At 41.5% G+C, this 24,311-nt stretch overlaps 2 protein-coding genes and 1 long non-coding RNA gene across 3 annotated transcripts in view; 1 reads left to right on the top strand and 2 right to left on the bottom strand.

Annotated features, from left to right (window-relative positions):
* LOC113013133 (voltage-gated potassium channel subunit beta-2-like) overlaps positions 1-24,311 on the bottom strand; it is a 280,115-nt gene that overhangs the window by 234,475 nt on the left and 21,329 nt on the right. Inside the window, exon 4 of the mRNA XM_026153786.2 lies at positions 14,820-14,857. Coding sequence (XP_026009571.1) covers positions 14,820-14,857 — 38 coding nt within the window. The remainder of the gene's footprint in view (positions 1-14,819; positions 14,858-24,311) is intronic.
* Positions 1,370-5,663, bottom strand: LOC113009872 (uncharacterized). Its single transcript, XM_080295015.1, has 8 exons — positions 5,306-5,663; positions 4,321-4,445; positions 3,689-4,045; positions 3,381-3,600; positions 2,836-3,059; positions 2,513-2,660; positions 2,298-2,407; positions 1,370-2,065 (listed from the first exon to the last, which is right to left on the bottom strand). The coding sequence occupies exons 1-8, from the start codon at positions 5,343-5,345 to the stop codon at positions 1,757-1,759; spliced, it is 1,533 nt and encodes a 510-aa protein (XP_080151141.1). The 5' UTR covers positions 5,346-5,663; the 3' UTR covers positions 1,370-1,756.
* Positions 6,782-10,440, top strand: LOC113010155 (uncharacterized). The gene is made up of 3 exons (XR_013904122.1): positions 6,782-7,218; positions 7,311-7,391; positions 7,966-10,440. It is a non-coding gene; the product is annotated as an uncharacterized LOC113010155 (long non-coding RNA).

Genomic DNA, 24,311 nt, shown 5'->3' with positions numbered 1-24,311 from the left:
CTCATACAGGGATTGCAGAATTATTAGGCAAATCAGTATTTTGTCCACATCATCCTCTTCATGCATGTTGTCTTACTCCAAGCTGTATAGGCTCGAAAGCCTACTACCAATTAAGCATATTAGGTGATGTGCATCTCTGTAATGAGAAGGGGTGTGGTCTAATGACATCAACACCCTATATCAGGTGTGCATAATTATTAGGCAACGTCCTTTCCTTTGGCAAAATGGGTCAAAAGAAGAACTTGACAGGCTCAGAAAAGTCAAAAATAGTGAGATATCTTGCAGAGGGATGCAGCAGTCTCAAAATTGCAAAGCTTCTGAAGCGTGATCATTGAACAATCAAGCGTTTCATTCAAAATAGTCAACAGGGTCGCAAGAAGCGTGTGGAAAAACCAAAATAACTGCCCATGAACTGAGAAAAGTCAAGCGTGCAGTTACCAAGATGGCACTTGCCACCAGTTTGGCCATATTTCAGAGCTGCAACATCACTGGAGTGCCCAAAAGCACAAGGTGTGCAATACTCAGAGACATGGCCAAGGTAAGAAAGGCTGAAAGACGACCACCGCTGAACAAGACACACAAGCTGAAACGTCAAGACTGGGCCAAGAAATATCTCAAGACTGATTTTTCTAAGGTTTTATGGACTGATGAAATGAGAGTGAGTCTTGATGGGCCAGATGGATGGGCCCGTGGCTGGATTGGTAAAGGGCAGAGAGCTCCAGTCCGACTCAGACGCCAGCAAGGTGGAGGTGGAGTACTGGTTTGGGCTGGTATCATCAAAGATGAGCTTGTGGGGCCTTTTCGGGTTGAGGATGGAGTCAAGCTCAACTCCCACACTGCAAAAACAGCTATACTTGAAACAAGCCAAATATTCTTAAATCTGACAAAATTTTCTTGTTTTGAGCAAAAAAATCTGCCAATGGGGTAAGCAAAAGTTGCTTGACTAGAATTCTTAAAACTAGCAAATTAATCTAACTGCCATATGCCTTTTAACTAGACAAAATTGTCTAAAATGTATGCTTATTTGAAGAAAATATGACTTATTATAAGTAAAAGATACTTTGATATTTAGAAAATCTGTACCTAAAATGAGTATTATGCTTTCTTGAACAAGCTGTTTTCAAGAATTATTTGCTTACTTTAAGATTCGACACCTTAATTTAGATTTTTCACATAAAAAAAACACCTTACTATAGGACAAATTTTCTTAAAACTGAATTGTTTCTTTCTTGATTGAGCTAACTATAAGAATTATGTTTCGACTCTGAGAACAATAATCAGCAAAAATTCCTGAGAATAAGACACCATCTCTTCAAAAAGCTACTAAAAATAAGGGAATTCATCTTAAATTAAGACAGCAAAAGCACTCTTAGATTTTGCGCTTTTATTGACACAGCAATGGGTCAGTAACTCACTGAGGTCTGTTCCAGGAGAATCATGTCTAAAATTATACATTTCAGCAGGGTACTGTGTAACATGGCCAATATAAGAAGTGCATATTCCAGATACTCTTAACATGAATAATAACAGTATAACACACTCATGGCTGGTATCAAAAATAAATTTTGCTGAAGCTTAAAACAATCACTATTTCAAATCCTATATTACATAACATTTTAGAAGAACAAGTTTAACGACCACACAAACAAACATGTGTTTTACATTTGAACAACTTTTCTAGAGAGAAAAAAAACAACCTCACTGACCAACACTGAGTCTGATAAACAAGGCAGATGGAGTCTGTCATCTGAGAGACTCACTCAATGAATGACTTCCACTCACCAAGCGCCTTCTTGTAAGAGGGGGTTGAATCTCGGTCATGGATGGAGTCTTTGAGTATTTCAGTTTGCAAGACAGACAGCAGCGTGGAAATGCACTTTGGATATGTGAGGTGGAGGGCATAGTAATATGCCATCAGATAGAGCAGTCCCTCATTAAGATCCTTCCGGTCAAAAGTGCTCACTGGTGTGGTTCCAACAGCTATCATGCAGTTGCCTTCAGAGACAAGCAGAACTGGACAAGCCAGGGGTCGCTGACGCAGGTAGCCTTCAGGGTCTTCTGAAGTCTACATGACAGAAAGAAAGAGGATTAGAACAAGACCGTAAGAAATACAATTTTTGAGTTGCATTACAGTTTAAAATAGATCAACTTTTTTTGTAGGTTTTATTAACATCAACATGTTATGGGGATCTGAACTTTAAGAATATTTGACTGACTCCACAGTAAAATATATAAAATGAAAACATGAGTAACTGCAAAATTCAACAATATATACACATAGAATATTGCAGCCTTACCTTTAGGACATGGAAAAAAGCCTCACTACAGATGCCCAGCTTCTTAGGTGGTACTGTGCTGGAAGGGAAAAGCACGGGAAGGGCTCTGAACACAGCTGCTGCATGTTCCACTGGTTTGAAAAAAGAAAAATAAGACAGGGCAACACCATTAAGCATTGCAAATAATGTAATCTGCAAAGCATAAATGTAGACAAATCAAGATACTGTAGCATTACCTCCATCCAAAGTTTTTGGCGGCTTCATAACTTTCTTCATGACACCATAAAACTGCACCTTCGAGTAGAAGATTTCCCATCTATCCTTCATCTCAGAAATGTATTTCAAGTTGGATGGTTGAATAATTCTCCGCAGCTCATCAAGGACCTGAAAAATACAGACAGAAACCCAACTGAGATAGATCTGTCTAGCTCTGTATCTGGTCTTGACAATAAGTGATAACAATTTAAACATGAGGGCCAGTATTTAAGAAATTTGAAAATCATATCAAAATGTCCCCAAAGGAATAACAGGATGGCTAAAAGAAATAAGTGCTGCTTACATGGTCCAGTTCTCTGAAACAAGGATATGCCTCTAGTATCTTCACTGCTCTGTCCTGCTCCTTTATAGCATCAGAGTTAATGAATTGTCTTCTAGACTCAAACTCCAGGTTCAGCAGTTGGGTAACAGCAGCTTTGTTCGGTTTTTTGGTCTTGTATATTTCTTGAAGTGTCTTGTAGTGTCTTGCCTGGGTTTTTTGGCTGTCAAAGAAGTCAGCTGAACCAGCTAAACACACAGAGCAGAGGTGTGTAAATCATTTATTGCCACAGTAAGGCTTTATATATCTGTTATTGGTGCAAAACAATAATACAAAAATACCAAAATATTTCTGTAAATTAGATCAACAAATTAACTAACCACCTATCTTAAAATTGTTCATTAATCCTGTGAAGTTGTCACTATTAAATGGAACACAAAGATTCCAAGATAAACAGTGAAGTAGTTGTGTTCCATTGTTAGCAGAATTAAAAAAAAAAAAAAAAAAGGATCGTCCAAACCACATTTACACTCAGGCTGTAATAAGAGGGTGCATTATATTATACTTACATTCTTCATCACTGCCATCCTGGTGGTGCACTGGGGTGCCCATCGATCTAACTGGTGATTTATCTAGAATAATAGTTGATGCACTGGACTCCCCACTGCTGTCACTTTTTGCAACGCTTTCAGTCCCAACCTTTCTTGGCTTCTTCGCAGGAGGTTTTTTGCCCTTCCTTGGACTTTTGACATTGGAGAGTCTCTTCATTAGCTTTTTAGCAACATGCTCCTAACAGGTACAAACGGTAAAAATTAAAAGATGATAAGATACATCACTCATGATTAACACAGAGTGGTATTGAGCAAATGCTACTTACCCACTCACCACACGTTTCTTTAAGCATTGGGTAGTACTCCATTAATCGCTTTGCCATGGCATCAACCTCATGTTTGCTGGGGTATCTGGAGTCTTCAGCTGCTCTTGCTATCGAAATCATGTTTGTCATGGTGTTTCTTACAAGTCGACAAAAGAGTTCCTTTGACAAAGGTTCAGCACACTCTGTCCCCAGCCGCTTCTTTTCAAAGTAGGAATGTCGAGCTTGCTCAAGTTCACTGTCTGTGAAGACTATGTACTCTGGGTTGGACATAGTCACAAACTTAGAAGTGCTGGGTTCCTCTCTGGAGAAGTCACCATCTCCAGTAGTTGTTAGCATTTTTTCAGCAGCAGTCTTGTTCTAAAATACAGTGTACATGGGGCTAATTTCACATAAAATTGCACAAGAACTTTAGGACTCTACACATGAAAGAAAGTACAACAAAATATCAGTAAAGTGTTGAACAATAAAAAATATGTATATTTAATAAATGTGTGGGCCACTTGATTTAAATCAAAACTAAAGAAGATTCTACTGTCTATCTGTTAAGTGAGTATTGGTGGAATTACTTGAAACTGCATAAAACAAGCTGGTGTGTTCTCAGTTTTGTCACACAGCGATAGGACAGAACTTACTTCTTCACATTTGTGCACTGCAAGCCATAGAGCCCGACGCCTGAGGAAATGTTCAGGACCAGGAAACAGATCTTTGATGTCATCTCGTGAAAGTGATGAGAGCAGGTCTTCTCCAACATTTGCTTCTGCAATAGGAGTTTCCAATTATCACTACATTGCATCATCCTCATGTGCAAGCCAGCTGACAGCTTTGCTTGGGTAACAAACAGGATGCACAAGAAACATAATTTAATATTTACCATTTAAAAACAATACTCTATTCCATTATATTCCCTCCTGACTGCTCCACAGGTTCTAAATTACCTTCCTCCCATTGACTGGAAAAAGTATTATATTTGTGATTCGCTTGCACCTTTCGTCCACACGTAAACAGCGTTTTCAGTCACTGAAAAAGGAGATTTCTAAAAACGCTTGCCAGGGTGGATATTTTCGAAAACTCCTTTTTTGCATTTAGGTGTGGACGAGAAAAACGGAGAAAACGCAGCGTCAAAGGTGTGGGCCTTGTGCGCCACGTTATTGTTTCGGTGAAATGAATTTCTACAATACTGTTACTGTTAATTGTACTCTCTGCAGTGTTTAAATACTTACATATACACAGTTACTGTCCCTCCAGACTGGGTTCTGCTTCTATGCCCCATCTTTCTTTACTATTTCCCACCGAGGCTTCTAGACTTCTGATTGGCCAACATTTCTACACGGTTAGGAATATATCGCCACCTGTTGCTTTGGCATGTTCCTAGCAGCGTTTTCCTTCATTTCTGCGTTTCCGTGTGGACGGGATTATTTTTAAAATGAAAACGGAAAATCTCCGTTTTCAGAAATACCCATGTATGTAGTGTAATAGCACTAGCATATTTAAATATGCTAATGCAACTAAGCTAACCGCACAAGCTAAGCTAACAACCGGGTATAGCCTGCCATGCTAGCGAATTACCATGCAACATAGCAGAACACAAAACATAGAAAAAACAAAACAGTCACATACCTTTCAGGGTGGCAATTGTTATTTCGTCCAGTTTCTCCATAGCATGCCTTAATTTCTTCACACTGTACCACTGTATCCCGGACCCAAAAATATTACTAATCCTGCAATCCAAATTTGAGGCGCGAAGCTAGAGGCGCGAAGCTGGACTGTACCAACTCAGGAGTATGGGGTTGTGTACAGAAATGGTTTAGTTCGCTGTTTTATATCTATAAAATTCTATATATTTAAAGATTTAACTATTTAGTTAGATTATATTAAGTAAATACTGACATGTCGGTACTATTACTTAGTACAGCTGTTATAAGGCACCGAATTAGGATAGCCATTCCTACCCCTTAATGGAATAATCCTGGTCATCTTGGCTTTATGGGAGAAACGGTTCACAGACCAGTGAAACAAAATGATTTGGCGCTGTGTTATCTGCTTCGTTTTTGTGGGTCTGACCCTCAAATCCTTACTGAGTCATATTAATTCTGCACATAGCCATAGTCCAGATTTCCGTGTAGTTTGTGGCATAGATGGATGTGTCAAAGAATATCGTGTTTACAATTCATTTTGGTATCACATTCGTCGAACACACTCCGACCACCTTGGCAATGGACGATGCAGCGGATCGACTAGGACACAAAAATCTGTGAGGTGAGACTGACTATATACTTTGATATCTTTGAAAATAATCATATAAAGTATTCATGTTAGATTCCTACTTGTGTTTACAGCTTAACAGTAGATATGTTAATGCTAATTCCTTATGATCCACATCAATGCTATTTCTAAACAATTTTTCTGAGTGCTTAATTTCTCCTAATAGAGAAAACACCATTTTTATTTATTTTTTTTACTTTTGTTTTAAATAAACCAATGGGCATGGTCCAGAGTCTCCTTGGTTGTTTGTGTTTATTAATATTCATTGTTTCAGTTAGTTTCCTGGTTATTTGTTAATTATTTCCTGTGTTTAGGTGTTCTCCGTGCCTCCCTTGTCTTGAGTCAAGTGTCCCTGGTTTGATGTTCATGTTTATTCCTGTTTTACTTTGATAGTCCCATGCCCTGCATCAGTGTATTCTGTTGCCCTTCCCCCTGGTCTCTTCTCATCTGATTAGTGTCAGCTGTGTTTCGTACCTGTCTGCCAATTCCTCGTTTCCCTGTGTGTGTGTATATTTAGTGTGTGCTTCCCTCTGTTCTTTGTCGGATCGTCTGCATTTTCTCCTCTGTGTCATCTGTGTTCCCTCCCTCAGGTTTTCATGTCTCATGCTCCTTGCTCCAGGTTGTAAGGTTTTTGCAACATTTTCAATGTTTCCTGTGTTCTTTAGTTTAGCTTTCCAGGTTTAGGTTTTTGAGGATTTTTAAAGCTTTTAAACTACAGTTGAGCTACCAAATATCAATCAGCAATAAATTAGTAACAATTTATTAAACTCAGTCTGAAAACATACATATTTTGGAGTAAATTATCAAATGCAGAATAGAATTATTTAGAAATGATCAGTGTAGCTTGTAATTAATATCTTTAACTAGTCAATTAATCAATTAATCTCAATTGCAGTTCTAGGAGGGAACCCTCATCAGCGGAGAACAGAAGTCTGAGTAACATGTGGGCCTACAGGACTGATCCAGTGGTCGAAAACCAGCCAACAAGCCAGCCAACAATGGATGCAGCTGTAGACACCAGATTGAACTCAGGAGAAGATGCAGTGATTGATCAAAACACAATACAGCATGATCCAGACAGTGTGTGCCCCGAACATTTTGGTACTTTTGACAATAATAAGACATTGTACTCTGGCTTCGATGATGGTGCCCATATCTCGCAAAGGCCCCTTGTTCCATCCCAGACCAACAATGATACCTCGACTCCAAACATTTCAGCAGCTTGTCCAAGCGGGTTCGCAGATGGAGTAGCATCATCCCAATCTATGGTGAGTCTATCACTACTGAACAATAACAACTTCTTTTGATAAAACATTTTACCAGTTTATAACATTCCTATATTTATTTCTCTTTTCTGAAGGATGACTCCTGCCACGATGTTCTTACCAGACAAGCAACAGCTCTTGTATTGACTGCAAGAGAGAAACATCGTCTTTCACAGGTTTGTGCTCATACAAAATTAGAATGATTATTTTAACATGTGGCTCTATTTTTTTTCATCATTTATTATTAACAATTTCCCTAAACTGTAACAACCTTTAATTCATTCTGATTATCCTAATAGTAACTATGCAAAACCGAGCATCACTTGTATGTGCCTCCAACTTTCCAACAAATGACTATGACTGCCTTAGTTTACCTAAGGCAGTCATAGTCTCCAGCCATCCATCCATTTGCCTCCGCCTATCCTTTTCAGGGTTGCTCCCATCACAAGCCTTCCTCTGCCACCTAACTCTTAGTCTCAGTTTAAAAAGGAAAATTGTAATCTTAATTAAACTAAAAATTTGAGTTTTGCAAGAAATCCGAGAAGGAATTTAAAAAATTTTTTTTTTTTCTTCAGTTTCAGTGAGGGAAAAAATCTATAAGAAACAGTCAAATAATTCTATGCAGTTTTTTGGTTGCAGAGCTACGTACGTTATTAGTCCTTACATTATAAGTTGTCTATTCGCTAAAAATAAATCTCTTTTAATAGCAAACAACTAAGATGTCGTTTGTTCTTTTTGTCTGTTTTACAGAGTGGTGTGAATGATGTCGTTGCAGCATTACAACAGTATCAGGCATCGTTGGTCAATAATCTGAGAAGTCAGGTACAAAAGGTTTTCCAGCAGCATCATGGAAGTGGACTTGAAAAAGATGTTTTTGCAGTCTTCGACCAGATTGAGGATCCATTTGCCTCTGTTTCAACAACATACAGGCAGGATGATGTGATAAAGAGAAATTTCAATTTTGTGGAGTCCGAGGAGGTTTGTGTTGGGTATACTGCTGTCATGGGAAAAAAAGGGAAAAAAAGATTCCTCACTACTGTGCCCAAATGTTTTCATTATGTTCCGCTTGTCAGAAGTTTGGAGCAGTTATTGTCCCATCCAAGAGTTTTGGCATTGATAGATGAGCAGAAAAATTTGAGAAATGAGTATTTATATGATATCATAGATGGAGAACTCATGAAGTCTCACCGTTTATTTTCTGCACACCCCTCTGCCTTACAGATTATCCTTTACTCAGATGAAATTGAAATTTGTAACCCACTTGGGTCTCATGCCTCCAAAAATAAGTTGGTAATGTTCTATTATACTTTGGGAAACATTAATCCTAAATATCGATCAAAACTACCTGCCATTCGTCTACTTGCCATTGCAAAAAAGAGTGCGCTTTCTGAATGTGGTGTAGATGGAATCTTGCAAAGGCTGCATGAGGACTTAGTGAAGCTATATAATGGAGTTAAAATTCAAACTGGAAATGGTGAACGTGAAATATTTGGAGCATTAGTTTCATTATGTGGAGACACTTTGGCGCAACATGAGCTTTGCGGGTTTAAAGAGGGTGTTGGGTTTGCTCATAGTAAATGCAGGCAGTGTGAATGTTCATTTGAGGACATGCAAATTTATTTTGATGAGGATAACTTTGAGGAACGGACATTTGAACGACATGTCCGGCAATGTAGCGAAATTGAGAAGGCCAACACAGAGTATCTAAGAAGCAGCTTAAAAACAACATATGGAATAAACAGAAGAAGCAAACTTATTAATTTCCCAGCATTCAACTTGATCCAACAAACACCCCAAGACATGATGCATGTAATTTTTGAAGGGATTGCTCCATTAGAAATAAAGTGTGTGTTGAAACACTTAGTTCTCATGGGAGAGCTAGACTTAGATCTCTTCAATGCTGCAGTGACTGGTTTCCCATACTCTCCAGTTGATATTAGAGATAAACCAAGTGTTATTACCTACAGTACATTAGCTTCCAGTGACAATAAGTTGAAGCAGTCCTCGGGGCAAATGATTGTTCTTCTGAAAATTTTGCCATTTCTGATTGATGCAGCCAAAGGTACTGAACACTACGCATTCATTCTTGAACTCATTGAGATAGTTCAGATTTTACTTGCTCCTGTCATCAGTCTGCAGACTATTAACAAGTTGAAAATCCTCATTGAACAGCACTTGAAGCACATGAAAGCCCTATTCCCATATAACAACATCACACCAAAACAACATTATTTGATTCATACACCAAGCCAAATTAAACGTTTGGGACCAATGGTCCGTCATATGTGCATGAGATTTGAATCGAAACATTGCTTTTTCAAACAATGGGCGTCAAAAATAAATTTTAAAAATGTTTGCAAATCTTTAATAAAGCATAATCAAATGTATGAATGTTGTCAGAATGTGGATAGTTTTGATCACCCCATTTTTTCCAATGAATGCACATTAGGACCAACCTCAGAAGTAAGCATAATGTCATACTTAAAAGAAAAAATGAGGGCCTTCCTTGGAAATGATGAAGTAAACCATGCAGTGACTGTTAAATGGCTTAATCTAAATGGTAACAAATACATAAGGGATAGGTCATTAATTGTTTGTGCTGTTGGTTCTAGTGGTTTACCTATATTTGGGCTTGTGAAAAATATCTATGTGATCAATTCATCATTGTACTGTTTTGAATTCCAGCAGCACAATACCATTTGTTATGACAAAGATTACATGTCATATAAGATAGAGATTCCAAACATGGCACAAGCAACGGAGCTGATATCCGCTGATAATCTTATGGATTTCACTCCATATTACAGTTTCACACACAAAGATATGACATATGCAGTCATGAAATATTACCTGTGTGATGTAATTGGACTACACATGAGTTCAACAGATGTTTTATAAAAGGCACACTGCTTTACATGCATGAACTGTATTATCAGGTTATTGTTTTGGATAGTTTTGTTGTTGAGTTTTCTATCAAATCTGACAGTTGAATGCGATTGTAGCATTGCCACAGTGAAGATATGTGTACTGATACTTGTCTGATGCTGATCTATTAATCTGTTTGACATGGCCTAAAGTGAATGAGTTATGCCGTTTCTGTTTTTCAAATGGGCCTGTATTTCATGTTTATCATGTGCTTTTAGTTCCAGCTTTTGTGCATGTTTTGTCAAACTTGACAGCAGTTTTATTACACTTTAGTGTCAATAAATACATTTCTTAAACTGAGCAGCTGTTTAAGTGGCCTTACTCTTGAAATGAGAAAAATAATCTTGTTTTTATTAGGGAATTAAACCAAACGGTTTTCATACCTTGTAACTGGTAAATAAAGCTCAAGATGAGCTGAAATATCCTTTTAAGGAAAAGTTAGACATATTTTCCTAGAATAAGATTTATTTTCTTGTGCAAAACTTGCTAGTTAAGAATATATTTTCTTTTTAGACAAAAAATAAGAAAAAATGTCCATAAACAAGGGTTTTTTTACTTTCTTGAAAATCGTTTTTTGCAGTGCAGTCCTACTGCCAGTTTCTGGAAGACACCTTCTTCAAGCAGTGGTACAGGAAGAAGTCTGCATCCTTCAAGAAAAACATGATTTTCATGCAGGACAATGCTCCATCACACGCGTCCAAGTATTCCACAGCATGGCTGGCAAGAAAGGGTATAAAAGAAGAAAAACTAATGACATGGCCACCTTGTTCACCTGATTTATGGGTGGCTGTAGCTCAGGTGGCAGAGCAGGTCAGCCACTAATCAGAAGGTCGGTGGTTCGATCCCAGGCTGCCAAAAACATTCAGCTTTGATATTAATGAGTTTTTTTGGGTTCATTGAGAACATGGTTGTTGTTCAATAATAAAATTATTCCTCAAAAATACAACTTGCCTGATAATTCTGCACTCCCTGTATGTGGTTCTCATTTTTCTTAGGAACAAAAATCAGGTAAAAAAGTCTGGTAATTCTTTGTTTTTACATTCATCGGGTCCCAATCAGCCCAAATATCAAAGAGAAATTAAAAATGCATGCCGTGAAAGAGTTCAGGTCTTAGGAGGTTAAAGAATTTTAACTCTGATCCTGGGGGAGCATATATATTAATAAAAGTAATCAGTGTACCCTCCAGGTATCCCTTTACTAGCACAAACCTCCCCTCCTGCTTGATATTAGAATTGCCACACCCCTTTTGGAGCCCCGAGGACAAGAAGGTGAATACTAATTAAATTTCCATTTCCTAAGTTTTTCATGCTCTAGCTGTGATAGGTAGGGTTCCTGTGAAATGCCAACTTCTTTTCCTTCTCTTTTTAATTTTGACATGATTTTGCTTCTTTTAATGTGTTTCCCCAAGACATTTACATTGTATGACACTACTTTGCTTACGAGACTGTATTTTACAACATTATGTGATTTTAAGCTCTGTAAATAACAAGAAATCGAAAAGTACACTCCTGGGGAGAAAAAAACCCAAACAAACAACACGTGTGAAAAAGAACACTATAAGGCAAAAACATACAATCACATTGACTCCCAAGAACAAAAACATTATATTAGTTGTAATTGGTGAGGGAAAAGCTCTTCTATCCACTTGTGGAAGAGTGCCCTCTTTAGCCCAAAGGCCAAAAGCACAATGGTCTGTAGAGTCCAGCTCACTACGCATATGAGTGACCCAACTTTAATCTACTTTTATATGCTCATGTTATGAAATTATCAAAATATATAACTAAAACATCTTTATCAATATAGTCTGTGATCTCAGTTACTCTTAAATCTCTATAGTCCTAAATTTACCTCCAATATGATGCTCCATCTCAAGTAGCCTAATTACCCACAGTCACACTGGTGCCTAAATGCCTGAAGACGCTCCTTGAAGCCCTGCTTTTGGATCATATTTCACTGTTTCTTCTTCGCACTTGTTTGCCAAGTCTGCTGTCTTATTTGGTCCAAGAGTGTAGCCCTGTCTTTCACGTCTACCGATAATCCTCTCTTCATTATATTTGTAGTCTCTTCATGCGCCGTGTTGTACATCACTGCTCCATCACTGTAGTACACTCTCAGCCTGGCCGGGAAAGGGGACTGAAAGCGGATGTTATTGTCCCAAAGCACCTTCTTCGTTGCCACATATTCTCTTCTTCTTCATTGTATCTCCGGAGCATAGTCATTGTCTAAATGTATCCTGGGGCTTGGAAAATAAAGCACCCTAGCCTGCCAAGCCTTCTTGAGAATATCCTCCTTGGTACGATAACTTGCGAATTTCACAACAAATGAGCGTGGCAGGGTTCCGTCCCAGTACTGTCTCAGCAACAGTACTGGGAGCTCTTTCAATCCCCAGCGCGGGGGGAGAAGAGAGACCCAATGTCTTTTCCGATGGAAATGTGTCCTTCCCCTTCCTTCACGACGTATATTCTGAGATTCTTGCGAAATGAACATTACTCTAGATCCATCAGCTTTGTCTCATATCGCTAATTCCATTAGCAACTCCTCCAAAACCTAGATTCAAGTTCTCCACTATGCATCCATCTGCTTCATCAAGTCTTTTGCCGATGTCATTCACATCCTCCCTTATGGCATTAAACTACTCATTTGTGTCTTTTCTGAAAGCACGCAGTTCTTTTAATATCATATCCCTAGTAGGGGGGGAGGTCTTTCACATTAGCATTTGCATCAGGTTGCTGCTCTTCTTCCATATTACTACTAGCTTGGGATGAGGCGTCTTATCCCACTTCTCTACGTTCACTTATGTTCTTTTTCTTGAGTTTTCTGGGCATTTTTGTTTTGGAAAAAGGTATCCAGCACTTACAGTCCAAGTTTTTTAGGTTTCAAGTTAGATAAGTTGGGGAAAAGAGTAATAAAGTTGGGAGTGTTTACTCTACACAGCCATCACTCGGCCCGACAGACCAGAAGTCTCATGGTCTGGCTTTTAACACGCTTTGACCAAAACATTTTGGTTTTAACAGTTTTAGTTGTTGTTTAAGTTGTTTATATTGACCTATGTCGTCTACTTCTATAAATAAATTTGACCTTGACCTTAACCTTCTTATGGCTTCTGACAGTGCTCTTGTGCTTGTGCTTGTCCAGCTAGATCTTGGTACTGGTACTTGCTTTCACTGATCTGTGAAAAGCACAGGGTGCCAGTGGAGGGCCTGCCAGTTCTGGTATTCTATGGGAAATGCCAATTGGGTCCCACAATCTGGCCAGTGAGCCAAGGGGCCATTTCATCAGGCCCTCAGGTCACCCTCATGAAGTCTGTTTCTGATTGTTTTTATCAGAGAAAATTATAACAGTGGTCAACTGGAAGTCATTTTGTGGGGCTCTGACATTGTTTATTCTGTTCTTCCTCAATTATACTTCTTTATGACACAAAACAAAATATTAAAATGACAAACTGGAAATGCATACTTCTTAAACCTCTCCTTTAAGCGATGGATAATTTTAAATCTAGATTTTTAGTAATATGCTTAAGGGAGCACATGCTTGTTGACAACAACTATAATTTTTGCAAAGTCACAGTTAGTACCAGATCATTCTTATTTGCTGTCATTTCATGATTGTCTCAGAAATTGCATATTCATCTGAATCATAGGAACACCATCTTAAACATGAGTGTGGCAGGGGTCTGGTCTGTGGCTCTGCTGCAGTGGAGGGGTGGTGCATTGGAATGGTTTTCATCAGGCTATTTTACCGGAGTGCACACGGCTATTGCTTTGTATTAGTTCTGATGGATTATGCAAGGGGATACCTGGAAGCAGTGCTGCTGCTCACCATTTCTGCAATGAATGTAGCGCAAGCGCTGTTTCAGGTAATCTTGTGATAATGACTGACCAGGGCATGTCGTTCATGTCTCGCACACTGGAAGAGCTGTATGAATTACTGGGCATTAAATCTATTCGGACCAGCATCTACCACTCTCAGACTGATAGGGTGGTGAAGCGGCTGGATAAGACTTTAAAATTCGAAATTTCATTCATGAGGATGAATGCAATTGGGATTGCTGGTTAGACCCTCTGTTGTTTTGGAGTGCAAGAGGTGCCCCAGGCCTTCACAGAATTTTCTCCACGGGGGATGTTGGACCTGATTAAAGTGGAGGAGCCATACAAATATATAGAATAGAATAGAATAGAATAATCAAAGTTGAACGCGCATGGGCAGAAATGTTGAGACTGCAAGCAACACAATGCGAGCAAGCGCAAATGCAAAAACTGAGCGAGAGGAGCTGCTATTGTGTGTGTGTGTGTGTATGGATAACAGCAAACACTGAAATACATTTTTTGCACACAGCAATGAATTTTTTCACTCAAATTTAGCTTTTCTTCGCTCAAAATAAATTTCTCCTCAAAATGCAACACCTGCAAATTTTTTTTATGTGCGCTCAGAATAGTGGCACAAAAATAACGCCGTAGACTCTCCCTATTTTCAGTGACGCAGAGGCTCGAGAGAGTGGCTGAGTACAGAGTTGAGTGGAGAAGCAGCTGAAAAGCTGATCTCCCAACATAAAGAAAAAAAAGGATGTATTGTGCAAATAGAGCACAACAAAACTGTCACCTGAGGCTACATGGGGTCCATTCATTTCACAATGAGATTGAATTTACATGCGGAAGTAAAAGGTATTTGTTGTCTCTTACCTCATCTGTGACCTGACCTCCAAAGGTAACCCAAGTTCCTGCAAAAGAATAAAAACTTTACACTTTCTGTGTGTGTGTGTGTGTGTGTGTGTGTGTGTGTGTGTGTGTGTGTGTGTGTGTGTGTGTGTGTGTGTGTGGCACATGTTGTAGCAGACCTGGCCTCCAAAGTTCCAGTAACATAAAAATAAAATATCAAAATTTCTGTGTGTGTGTGTGCAAACACATGTTTTAGCAGACATTATGTAATACCTTTTATTTGCTCTAAACATTGGACAAAATTCTGATTGGGGGAACATGTTTAGGCTGTAAATATTACTACAACTTTGAAACATTTTTACATAAAAACAGAGTGTATAAAAGAAGATGACTTGTCCTCCTAAGACAATAAAATTTTGATATTTTATATTTTGATCCAATGGCTCCCAGTTTGTTCATATATACAATGGGTCTTCCTTAAGATACAAATATTTGTTGTAGAATTTTGTTTGGTGTCAGTAAACATTAAACATGCCACACCAAACTAGCAGACAGGGGTGTTCAACTAAAATTTAAAAGGGTCCTGTCAGGGTTCCTGGGTCGGTGACCCAGTGTTTTCAGTTTTGTTAATGTTCAGTTTATTTTGCCACTTCCATGTGCTCACTTCCTGCTTTTCCTGTGTCATTAGCCAGATTATGTTCAGCTGTGTACCCACCGGCCTCTCATTATCATCCTCATCAGTCTGTGTATTTAAGCACTCTGTTTCTACCCGTTTACTGTCGTGTCATTGATGTTACGTTGTCCTTCCCGTGTGTTCCCTCAGTTCAGTCAGCCGTTCAGTTGTCCAGCCAGTCAGTGTCCGTTCACCCTCTGTTCACCCACTCCCTATAATAAACCTTTACCTACCTGCCAGTCCTGCGTTTGGGTTCCTTCTTCCTCGCCTCCACACAACGCCTGACAGAATGACACGACCCGTGCCACGAAGACACGATTGGAACCCAGCGGACTCGGACCTCTACGAGGGGCAGGAGGTAGCGCTCTCCTTGTGTGCGGAAAAGCTCAAGGAGAAACAGCGGCTCTTCACGGAGCGAGAGCACATCTTCGAGGGTACTCGCCTGGCTCTGGGCGGACCTCGGAGACACCGCGTTCTCCCACCTGCTGCCTCACCTGCACCGGAGCATCTGCCGCGGAGAGTGGGCGTTTCGCGCCGCGCTTCGGCGGCTCCCTCTCTCGCGAGTCCGCTCCTCGCTCACACGTCACCTGCCTCATTCACCGGACCTTCAACCTCGCCACGGCACAGCGGCTCCGCCTCCCACCTCGGCTCAACAGAGGTTCCCGTGCCAGAGGCTCGGACGTGTACCCGGCCCGCTTCCTCCTCCCGGAGAAAGCGGCGCACACGCCGCCATAAAATGGACTATTTCCAGCAATTCCCGGTGGTGAGTTCCAGTGACTGTTTTCCACCCTCATTTGACTCTCTACTTAAAACCAATCATAAACCCATCTCTCATTCATGGGATGTTTCCCTCCTGGAGGATTCTGTGGACTGGGAAGATTTGTTCTACTCTGCTCCCCCAAAGACTGTAAATAGTGGTGGCAGAAGGACCAGTATAATCCCTGAAAAACTTGGCAGATTCACCCACCCAGTCATTATTTCCACCCCTATCAGTCAGCCTACACCCAAACCTGTGCCAGCTCCCAGGACGAGGGCAGCTGTGACCCAGTCTACCTCCACACCTGCTTCTGTTTCTCGGGTGGGGGTGCCTGTCCCAGCGCCCAGGCTGAGGGCAGCCAGAACCCAGCCAGACCTCCCTAGAGGCTTGGAAGAGCTAACCGGTTCACCTGCTACCTCACCACTTCATCCACCTCCCGACCCAGCCTTTCACACCCTCGCACTATCCCTAGTTAGATTAGCTGAACTGTCCCCTGCCCAGGCACCAGCCTTACTAGCCCAAGCTGTAATTTTATCTCCGTCACTAGCTCAGTCTGTAGCTCAGCCATTAGCCACACCAACCTCAGCTCCGTCGTCAGCCTCGCCTACCTCTGTTCATCCCTTAGCATCTCCACTCCAGTCAGTTCCCTCACCTGCTGTTCAGCTTCCACTCCAGTCAGTTCCCTCACCTGCTGTTCAGCTTCCACTCCAGTCAGTTCCCTCACCTGCTGTTCAGCTTCCACTCCAGTCAGTACCCTCACCTGCTGTTCAGCCTCCACTCCAGTCAGTTCCCTCACCTGCTGTTCAGCCTTCACTCCAGCCCCCTGTACTTCCGTCTCCTGTCCTCCAGTCCCCTCCAGTCAGTCCGTAGTCCAGTCAGTCCAGTCTGCCCCTGTCCAGTCTGTAGTCCAGTCAGTCCAGTCTGCCCCTGTCCAGTCTGTAGTCCAGTCAGTCCAGCCTTCCCCGGTCCAGTCTGTAGTCCAGTCAGTCCAGTCTGCTCCGGTCCAGTCTGTAGTCCAGTCAGTCCAGTCTGCTCCTGCTCAGTCTGTAGTCCAGTCGCCTCCTGTCTCCCAGTCGCCCGTCTACCATCCTGTTCAGTTCCCAGACCTGCAGCCACAGCACCCAGAGCCAGCTGTGAGCTCTCCCGCTCCTCAGCCAGGGGTTTCCGCACCCGCTGGCCCGGCCGCTCCTCAGCCAGGGGTTTCCGCACCCGCTGGCCCGGCCGCTCCTCAGCCAGAGGCTTCAGCGCCTACTGGCCCTGCCTGTCTCCAGCCAGAGGCTTCCGCGCCTACTGGCCCTGCCTGTCTCCAGCCAGAGGCTTCCGCGCCGCCTGGTCCGGCATCGGACTCAGTCGCTGCCTCGCCTGGTCCGGCCTCGGCCTCTGCTTCGACTGGTCCGGCCTCGGCCTCAGCGTCTGCTTCGCCTGGTCCGGCCTCGGCCTCAGCGTCTGCTTCGCCTGGTCCGGCCTCAGACTCAGCGTCTGCTTCGCCTGGTTCGGCCTCTGCCTCAGCTTCGCCTGGTCCAGCCTCGGCCTCTGCTTCTGCTTCGCCTGGTCAGGCCTCGGCCTCAGCTTCTGCTTCGCCTGGTCCTGCGGCCGCCGCCGCCTTCCTTGCGGCCGCCCACCGGACCGGCTCAGTGGTCGCCACCACCTTCCACTCGGCCGCCCGCTTGAACTGTCTCGTCTCGGCCGCGGGCCACGTGGCCGCCCGCCTGAACTGTCTCGTCTCGGCCGCGGACCACGTGGCCGCCCACCGGTGCTGTCTCGGTGTGGACTCCGTCTGTGGAGACTCTGTGTGCCTCCCAGAGCACTCTGGCATGCACACACAACTTAGGAGAGAGGTTATATCTGCTCTTACTGATATATGGTATAGCAAACACACGTATCGAGGCAAAACAAAACAGGAGCACCAGAAGGCCAAAAGACAAAAAGAAAAACAAAACACGAGTCCCAACCCAAAAAAACCAATGAAACAAAACACACCACAGCCCAAGAAAAATGGAATCCAAAACAGAAGAGTTCAGGGGGCCGGCCCGGGGGCCGACAGCACAGGAGTCCAAACAGTTCAGGGGGCCGACCGTGCGGAAGGCAACGGCGGCGTCGTGGACACAGTTCGGGAGGCCGACCGTGCGGAAGGCAACGGCGACAGCGCTGGTCCGGGGCTGGCCGTGCGGAAGGCAACGGCGGCCGCTCAGGCGATGGCGGTCCAGGGGCCGGCCGCGCGGAAGGCAACGGCGGCCACTCAGGCAAAGAGGGTCCGGGGCCGGCCGTGCGGAAGGCAACGGCGGCCACTCAGGCAAAGAGGGTCCGAAAGAGGTGTAGCAGTGGTCGAGTAGCCGATTTCCACGAGTGTTAAAATGGATGTGTTGGTGGAGTTTGGGTGAGACTTTCTTCAGGTTTCCCTTATTAAAGTCGCCGGCTGCGATAAATGCTGCCTCTGGGTGTGCGGTTTCCTCACTGCTGATCGCGCTGTACAGTTCCCTGAGTGCTCGGTCAGTGTCGGCTTGTGGGGGAATGTAAACAGCCGTAATAATCACTGCTGTAAATTCCCTCGGTAGCCAGAATGGCCTGCACTTAATCATCAGGTACTCCAGGTCCGGTGAGCAGAAGGATTTGACCGGGTGCACGTTCGCATAATCACACCAGCTGTTGTTGATCATGAAACATACACCACCGCCTCTGCTTTTCCCAGTAAGATCCTGTGACCTGTCCGCGCAATGCACGGAGAACCCCGGTAGTTGTATTGCGGAGTCCGGTACCTTGTCCGATAGCCAGGTTTCTGTGAGGCAGATCACGCAGCAGTCCCGCATCTCTCGCTGGAATGAGATCCGTGCCCGAAGCTCGCATAGCTTGTTCTCCAGAGACTGCACATTAGCCAGTAATAAACTGGTCTGGTGGTCTGTTAGTGCGCCGTCTCAGTCGAACCAGAACGCCAGATCTTCTCCCTCTGCGTCGGCGTTTGCGGCCTCCAGGGCCAGAGAACAAAGGCGTCTCAGGTGAGATGAATGGGGGGTCTGCAAACGGAGCGTCCGTGTTGCAAAACTTGTTAGTTATAAGAAAGTCCGTCAAGATGCGGGTTTGAGGGGACTTCCGGTTAGATAATGAGAGGGTGAAGACGCGTGTGCCACAGCTCCTGCACCTGATTTTACGAAATTTCGACAAATATCAAAGTAATACATCTTCTTCCCACAAAGCAACATAGGGATTGTGAAGAGTGCATTCTTCTCCAAATGCCTCCAAAAAAACTAAATCCGAAGCTAGTGGCGACAGAAACGACCGAATTTGATGTGGCCTCAACTGAAAATGACGGCGCCAAAGCTGGCACGCCAGTTAACTCCGCACTCGAGGAATATACACAAGGTAACAAACAAGTACTCTCTGCGATTACTTCCTTGGATAATAAGATAACTCAAATGAAAATAGACGTTTGCGACACCCTACGTGGGGAAATCGCAACGCTAAGGGCTGAAAATAATGAAGCCATCACAGCTCTAAAAACGGTAATGGAAAATTACAATGCACAGCTGAAAGATCTATCAGAATCAGCGACAATCACTTCTAACTCCGTGGTGAAACTAGAAGAAAAAGTCAAACAACTTTCTAATAAAGTGGAACAACTGTCCGAAAAATGCACTGATCTGGAAGGGCGTTCAAAGAGGAAAAATATAAGGATAGCCGGAGTACCTGAAGGTAGAGAAAAAGGTCAACGTCCTAGAGACTTTGCGGCAAGGCTACTACGAGACCTACTAGACCTGGACGAAACCCCACTGGTGGACCGTGCACACAGAGCCCTACGAGTGACCCCAGAAGAAGAGGCCCCGCCACGACACTTGATTGTGAGGATACACTATTGCCATACTATGGAAGAAATACTTCGAAGAATCTCCACCAGGAAAAATCTGAAGCTCGGAGATATCCGCGTTCAGATTTTCCGCGACCTACCCCAGGCGGTGGTAAAACGACGTGCAGCGTTTACTCCAGCAAGAAACCTGCTTCGAGACCAACCCGGAGTTAAATATGGACTTCTATACCCGGCTAAACTTAGGGTGACACACAATGGTACGGAACTGGTCTTTATAGATCCCAACGAAGCACTTCGCTACGCACAAGAAAAATTTGGATCTCAATAAGGACGGCATAAGGTAGATAAACCAGAGCTCTGCATCTGGCCCAATGACACGTACTTACTTTGATATAAAAAATCATCATTTGCCCAGGAGCTATGGACAAAGGAAGTTTTGAGATAGAATATTTTGGTAAGCTTAGTTTTTGTTATAGCATCCCCTCGAATTTTTTTTTTTTTGGGATACACGGAAGGGGATGCATTGCTTACGTTTTTTTTTTGTCACGGTTACACACGGGTAGGGGGGTGGGGGGTGAGGGTTGGGACCCATATCTCGACTGTACGAATATGGAAAATACGAGAATTAAGCCGCCCTAAAGTATACAAATGCAAGATAATGGAAAGGTAAAAAATGTGGATTTAACTTTTTGTACTTGGAATGTAAAGGGTGTAAATGAACCTGTTAAAAGAGGCAAAGTTTTATCGTACTTGAAATCTCTTAACGTGGATATTATTTTTTTACAAGAAACTCACTTGAAAAATGCGGCTCACAATAAACTTAAATGTAGATGGATAAATCAGGTGTACTACTCAACACTTTCCGCCAAAACTAGAGGGGTAGCTATCTTAATCAAGAAAGATACCCCGTTCAAACATAACTCCACTATAGTTGATAAGAATGGGAGATATGTATTAGTGACTGGGGAGCTGCATACTACTCCAATTATTCTACTGAATGTCTATGGGCCCAACCATGACGATCCAGAATTCTATAGAAAGGTCTTCAGCTTAATTCCGGATATACCCAACAGTAATTTAATAATTGGAGGTGACTTTAACCTAGTATTAGACCCATATTTGGATAAATCCTTGACCAAAAAAATCACACCGTGTAAAAGCAGTAACTTTATTAAAACATATATGAAGAATATGAATATCTGTGATGCGTGGAGAATTTTAAATCCATCAGGTAGAGAGTATTCTTTCCACTCCCACGTACACAATAGTTATTCAAGGATTGATTATTTTTTGGTGGATGGAAAAATGCTCCCCCTAATTCGAAATGCAACCTATCATAATATTATTATCTCTGATCACTGCCCCGTTACTTGCTCCTTTGCACTTAGTAACCCCATTAAAACATACAGAAATTGGAGATTTGACCCACAATTACTGAACGATTTAGAATTTAAACAATATATAAACTCTCAGATGTCTTTATTCTTTGATATAAACGATAATGCTGAGACCTCTCCAGATATACTATGGGAAACGTTTAAAGCTTATATCAGGGGGTTTATAATATCATATCAAGCGTCACGGAACAAAAGGAATAAATTAGAACAGCTAAATTTAGAAAAAAGAATCCACGAACTGGACGTCAATAATGCAATGGCTCCTTCTTTAGATAAGTATAATACTATTTGTGCACTAAAATATAAACTAAACCAAATATTATCTATTAATATTAATAGAACTCTCACTTTTGTGAGACAGAACTATTTTGAATTTGGGGATAAACCCCATAAGTTGCTAGCCAGACAACTAAAGAAACTAGAAAATGATAGAGCGATTCATAAAATCAGAACAAGTAACGGAAATCTGGTCACATCACACAAAGATATTAACGATAACTTTAGACAGTTTTATGAATCCCTCTATACTTCTCATCCCACTGCAGGGCCTAATGAAATGCAGGAATTTTTAGATAAATGTGATCTTCCTGTGTTAGACCAGACAAATGCCAATATTTTGAACGCTAAGATCACAATTGAAGAAATTACAAAATCTATCGGATTACTAAAAAACAACAAGAGTCCAGGCCCTGATGGGTTAGGGAATGAGTTTTATAAATACTTTAAGATCAAATTAAGTCCATATCTATTTAAATTATATAACCATGCATACAAAATGAGCACCCTACCTCCAACATTGAATGAAGCAACTATTATAGTACTTCCAAAAAAAGGCAAAGCATTGGAGGAAGTGGGATCATATAGACCTATTTCTCTATTAAATTCTGATCAAAAAATTCTGGCTAAAATACTAGCGAGTAGACTTAATACAGTAATAGATAAATTGGTGCATTCAGACCAAACAGGTTTCATTCCAAACAGGAGTTCTTTTAATAATCTTCGACGTCTATTTAATATAATCTATTCCCCCAAGGTACAACAGGACCTACTTATACTTAGCTTGGATGCCGAAAAGGCATTCGATCATGTGGAGTGGTCCTACCTCTTTGCAGTCCTAGAAAAATTTCAACTGGGACAAGATTTCATCTCTTGGATAAAACTACTTTACAATAATCCCACAGCCAGAATTCTTACAAATCAGACATTATCAACTCAGTTTAAACTCAGCAGAGGTACAAGACAAGGATGCGCTCTTAGTCCATTATTATTTGCCCTGGCTTTGGAACCCTTAGCACAGACAATTCGAACCCATATGGATATACACGGTTATGATACAACATACACTTCTAATTCTATATCGCTTTATGCTGACGACATATTATTATACATAACAAAACCATTAATATCCCTCCCAGCAATTCTCTCCGTGATTGATAAATTCAGTACTTTCGCAGGCTACAAGATTAACTGGGGAAAAAGCGAAATACTGCCCATTAAATTAGAGAATAAACAATGGCTTACATCTTTCCCATTTAAAATAACCTATGAAAAAATCACTTACTTGGGCATTACAATACCAAAAAAACACAGCTCCCTAATGAAAGAGAATTTTCTTCCCTTACTGGAGAAACTTAAAAATAACATTCAGTACTGGAGGACACTTCCTATTTCTTTAATAGGGAGAGTGAATTCAATAAGAATGGTATTCCTCCCGCAGTATTTGTATCTGGTTCAAAACATCCCAATTTTCTTGCCCAAATCTTTTTTTAAAAAGATGGACGCCATCATTATGCCATTTATATGGAATTATAAAACACATAGAATAAAAAAAGACCACTTATGCAAACATAGATCCCTTGGTGGACTTACACTACCTAACTTTATGTACTACTACTGGGCATCAAATTTAAGAATAATTTCCCTTCTATTGGATGACACAGCAATACTCCCTAACGGCTTACAGATGGAGCGGGAGGATTGCCTTCCTTACTGTGTTGGTGGAATACTACTCTCTCCTATTCTTTTGACAAACTCATATTACAATTCGAATCCAGTGATTTATAATACCGTACAAATTTGGAGACAAATAATTAAGCACTTCAAATTGAAAAAACTATCAATGTGTACATCCATTACAGCTAACCCCTCTTTCCTTCCATCATGTGTAGACGGAGCTTTCAATATATGGCAGGAATTGGGAATTTGTAAATTAAAAGATTTATACCTAAATGATACTTTTATGTCATTCCAACATTTAAAAGATAGATTTGGATTGCCTCACAGTCATTTTTTTAGATATCTTCAACTAAGAGACTATATCCGTACATACCTGCCACAATTTGAAAACATATCGTCCGATCCTTTGGACAGATGTCTTAGTGATGGAAGGGGGTTTGAACAGAGAATTTCATTATTTTATAATTCAATACAGGAGATGAGTATACCTTCAACTACTTCAATCAAAGAGGAGTGGGAAAAAGATTTTGGGACTCTCCTATCAGAAGATTTCTGGCAGGAGGCCTTACACAACATAAATACGCCTTTTATTAATTCCCGTCACTGTTTAATTCAGTACAAAATTATACACAGACTACACTATTCAAGGGAAAAACTTCACAAAATGTATCCAGAGTGTTCCCCCCTCTGTGAAAAATGCAAGATACACTATGGAAATCTGTTACATTGTTTTGCACTATGTCCAAGGCTTCAGGGTTTTTGGTATGATATTTTTACTTATATGTCTAATATTTTTAAAAGTAAGATTGAACCAAATCCGACAGTAATCATCTTTGGGATTTCCAACGAAACACAAAATTTACAACACTCTCAAAAAAGGTTTATGGCATATGCTTTGATTATTGCAAAGAAATTGATCCTGCAGCTTTGGAAA

The sequence above is a fragment of the Astatotilapia calliptera genome, chromosome 20 (genome assembly GCF_964374335.1).
Source record: "Astatotilapia calliptera chromosome 20, fAstCal68.1, whole genome shotgun sequence".
Taxonomy (NCBI): domain Eukaryota; kingdom Metazoa; phylum Chordata; class Actinopteri; order Cichliformes; family Cichlidae; genus Astatotilapia; species Astatotilapia calliptera.
The sequence above is the reverse complement of the archived record's forward strand: the minus strand, read 5'-3'. Positions and strand labels throughout refer to the sequence as shown.

Excerpts from the sequence above, each read along its gene's own strand:
- LOC113009872 (XM_080295015.1), bottom strand. The coding sequence starts at position 5,345 with ATGGAGAAACTGGACGAAATAACAATTGCCACCCTGAAAG. Across the intron at positions 3,601-3,688 it reads AAGAAACGTGTGGTGAGTGG|GAGCATGTTGCTAAAAAGCT; the intron begins GTAAGTAGCATT and ends TGTACCTGTTAG. Across the intron at positions 2,408-2,512 it reads GCCAAAAACTTTGGATGGAG|TGGAACATGCAGCAGCTGTG; the intron begins GTAATGCTACAG and ends TTTTCAAACCAG.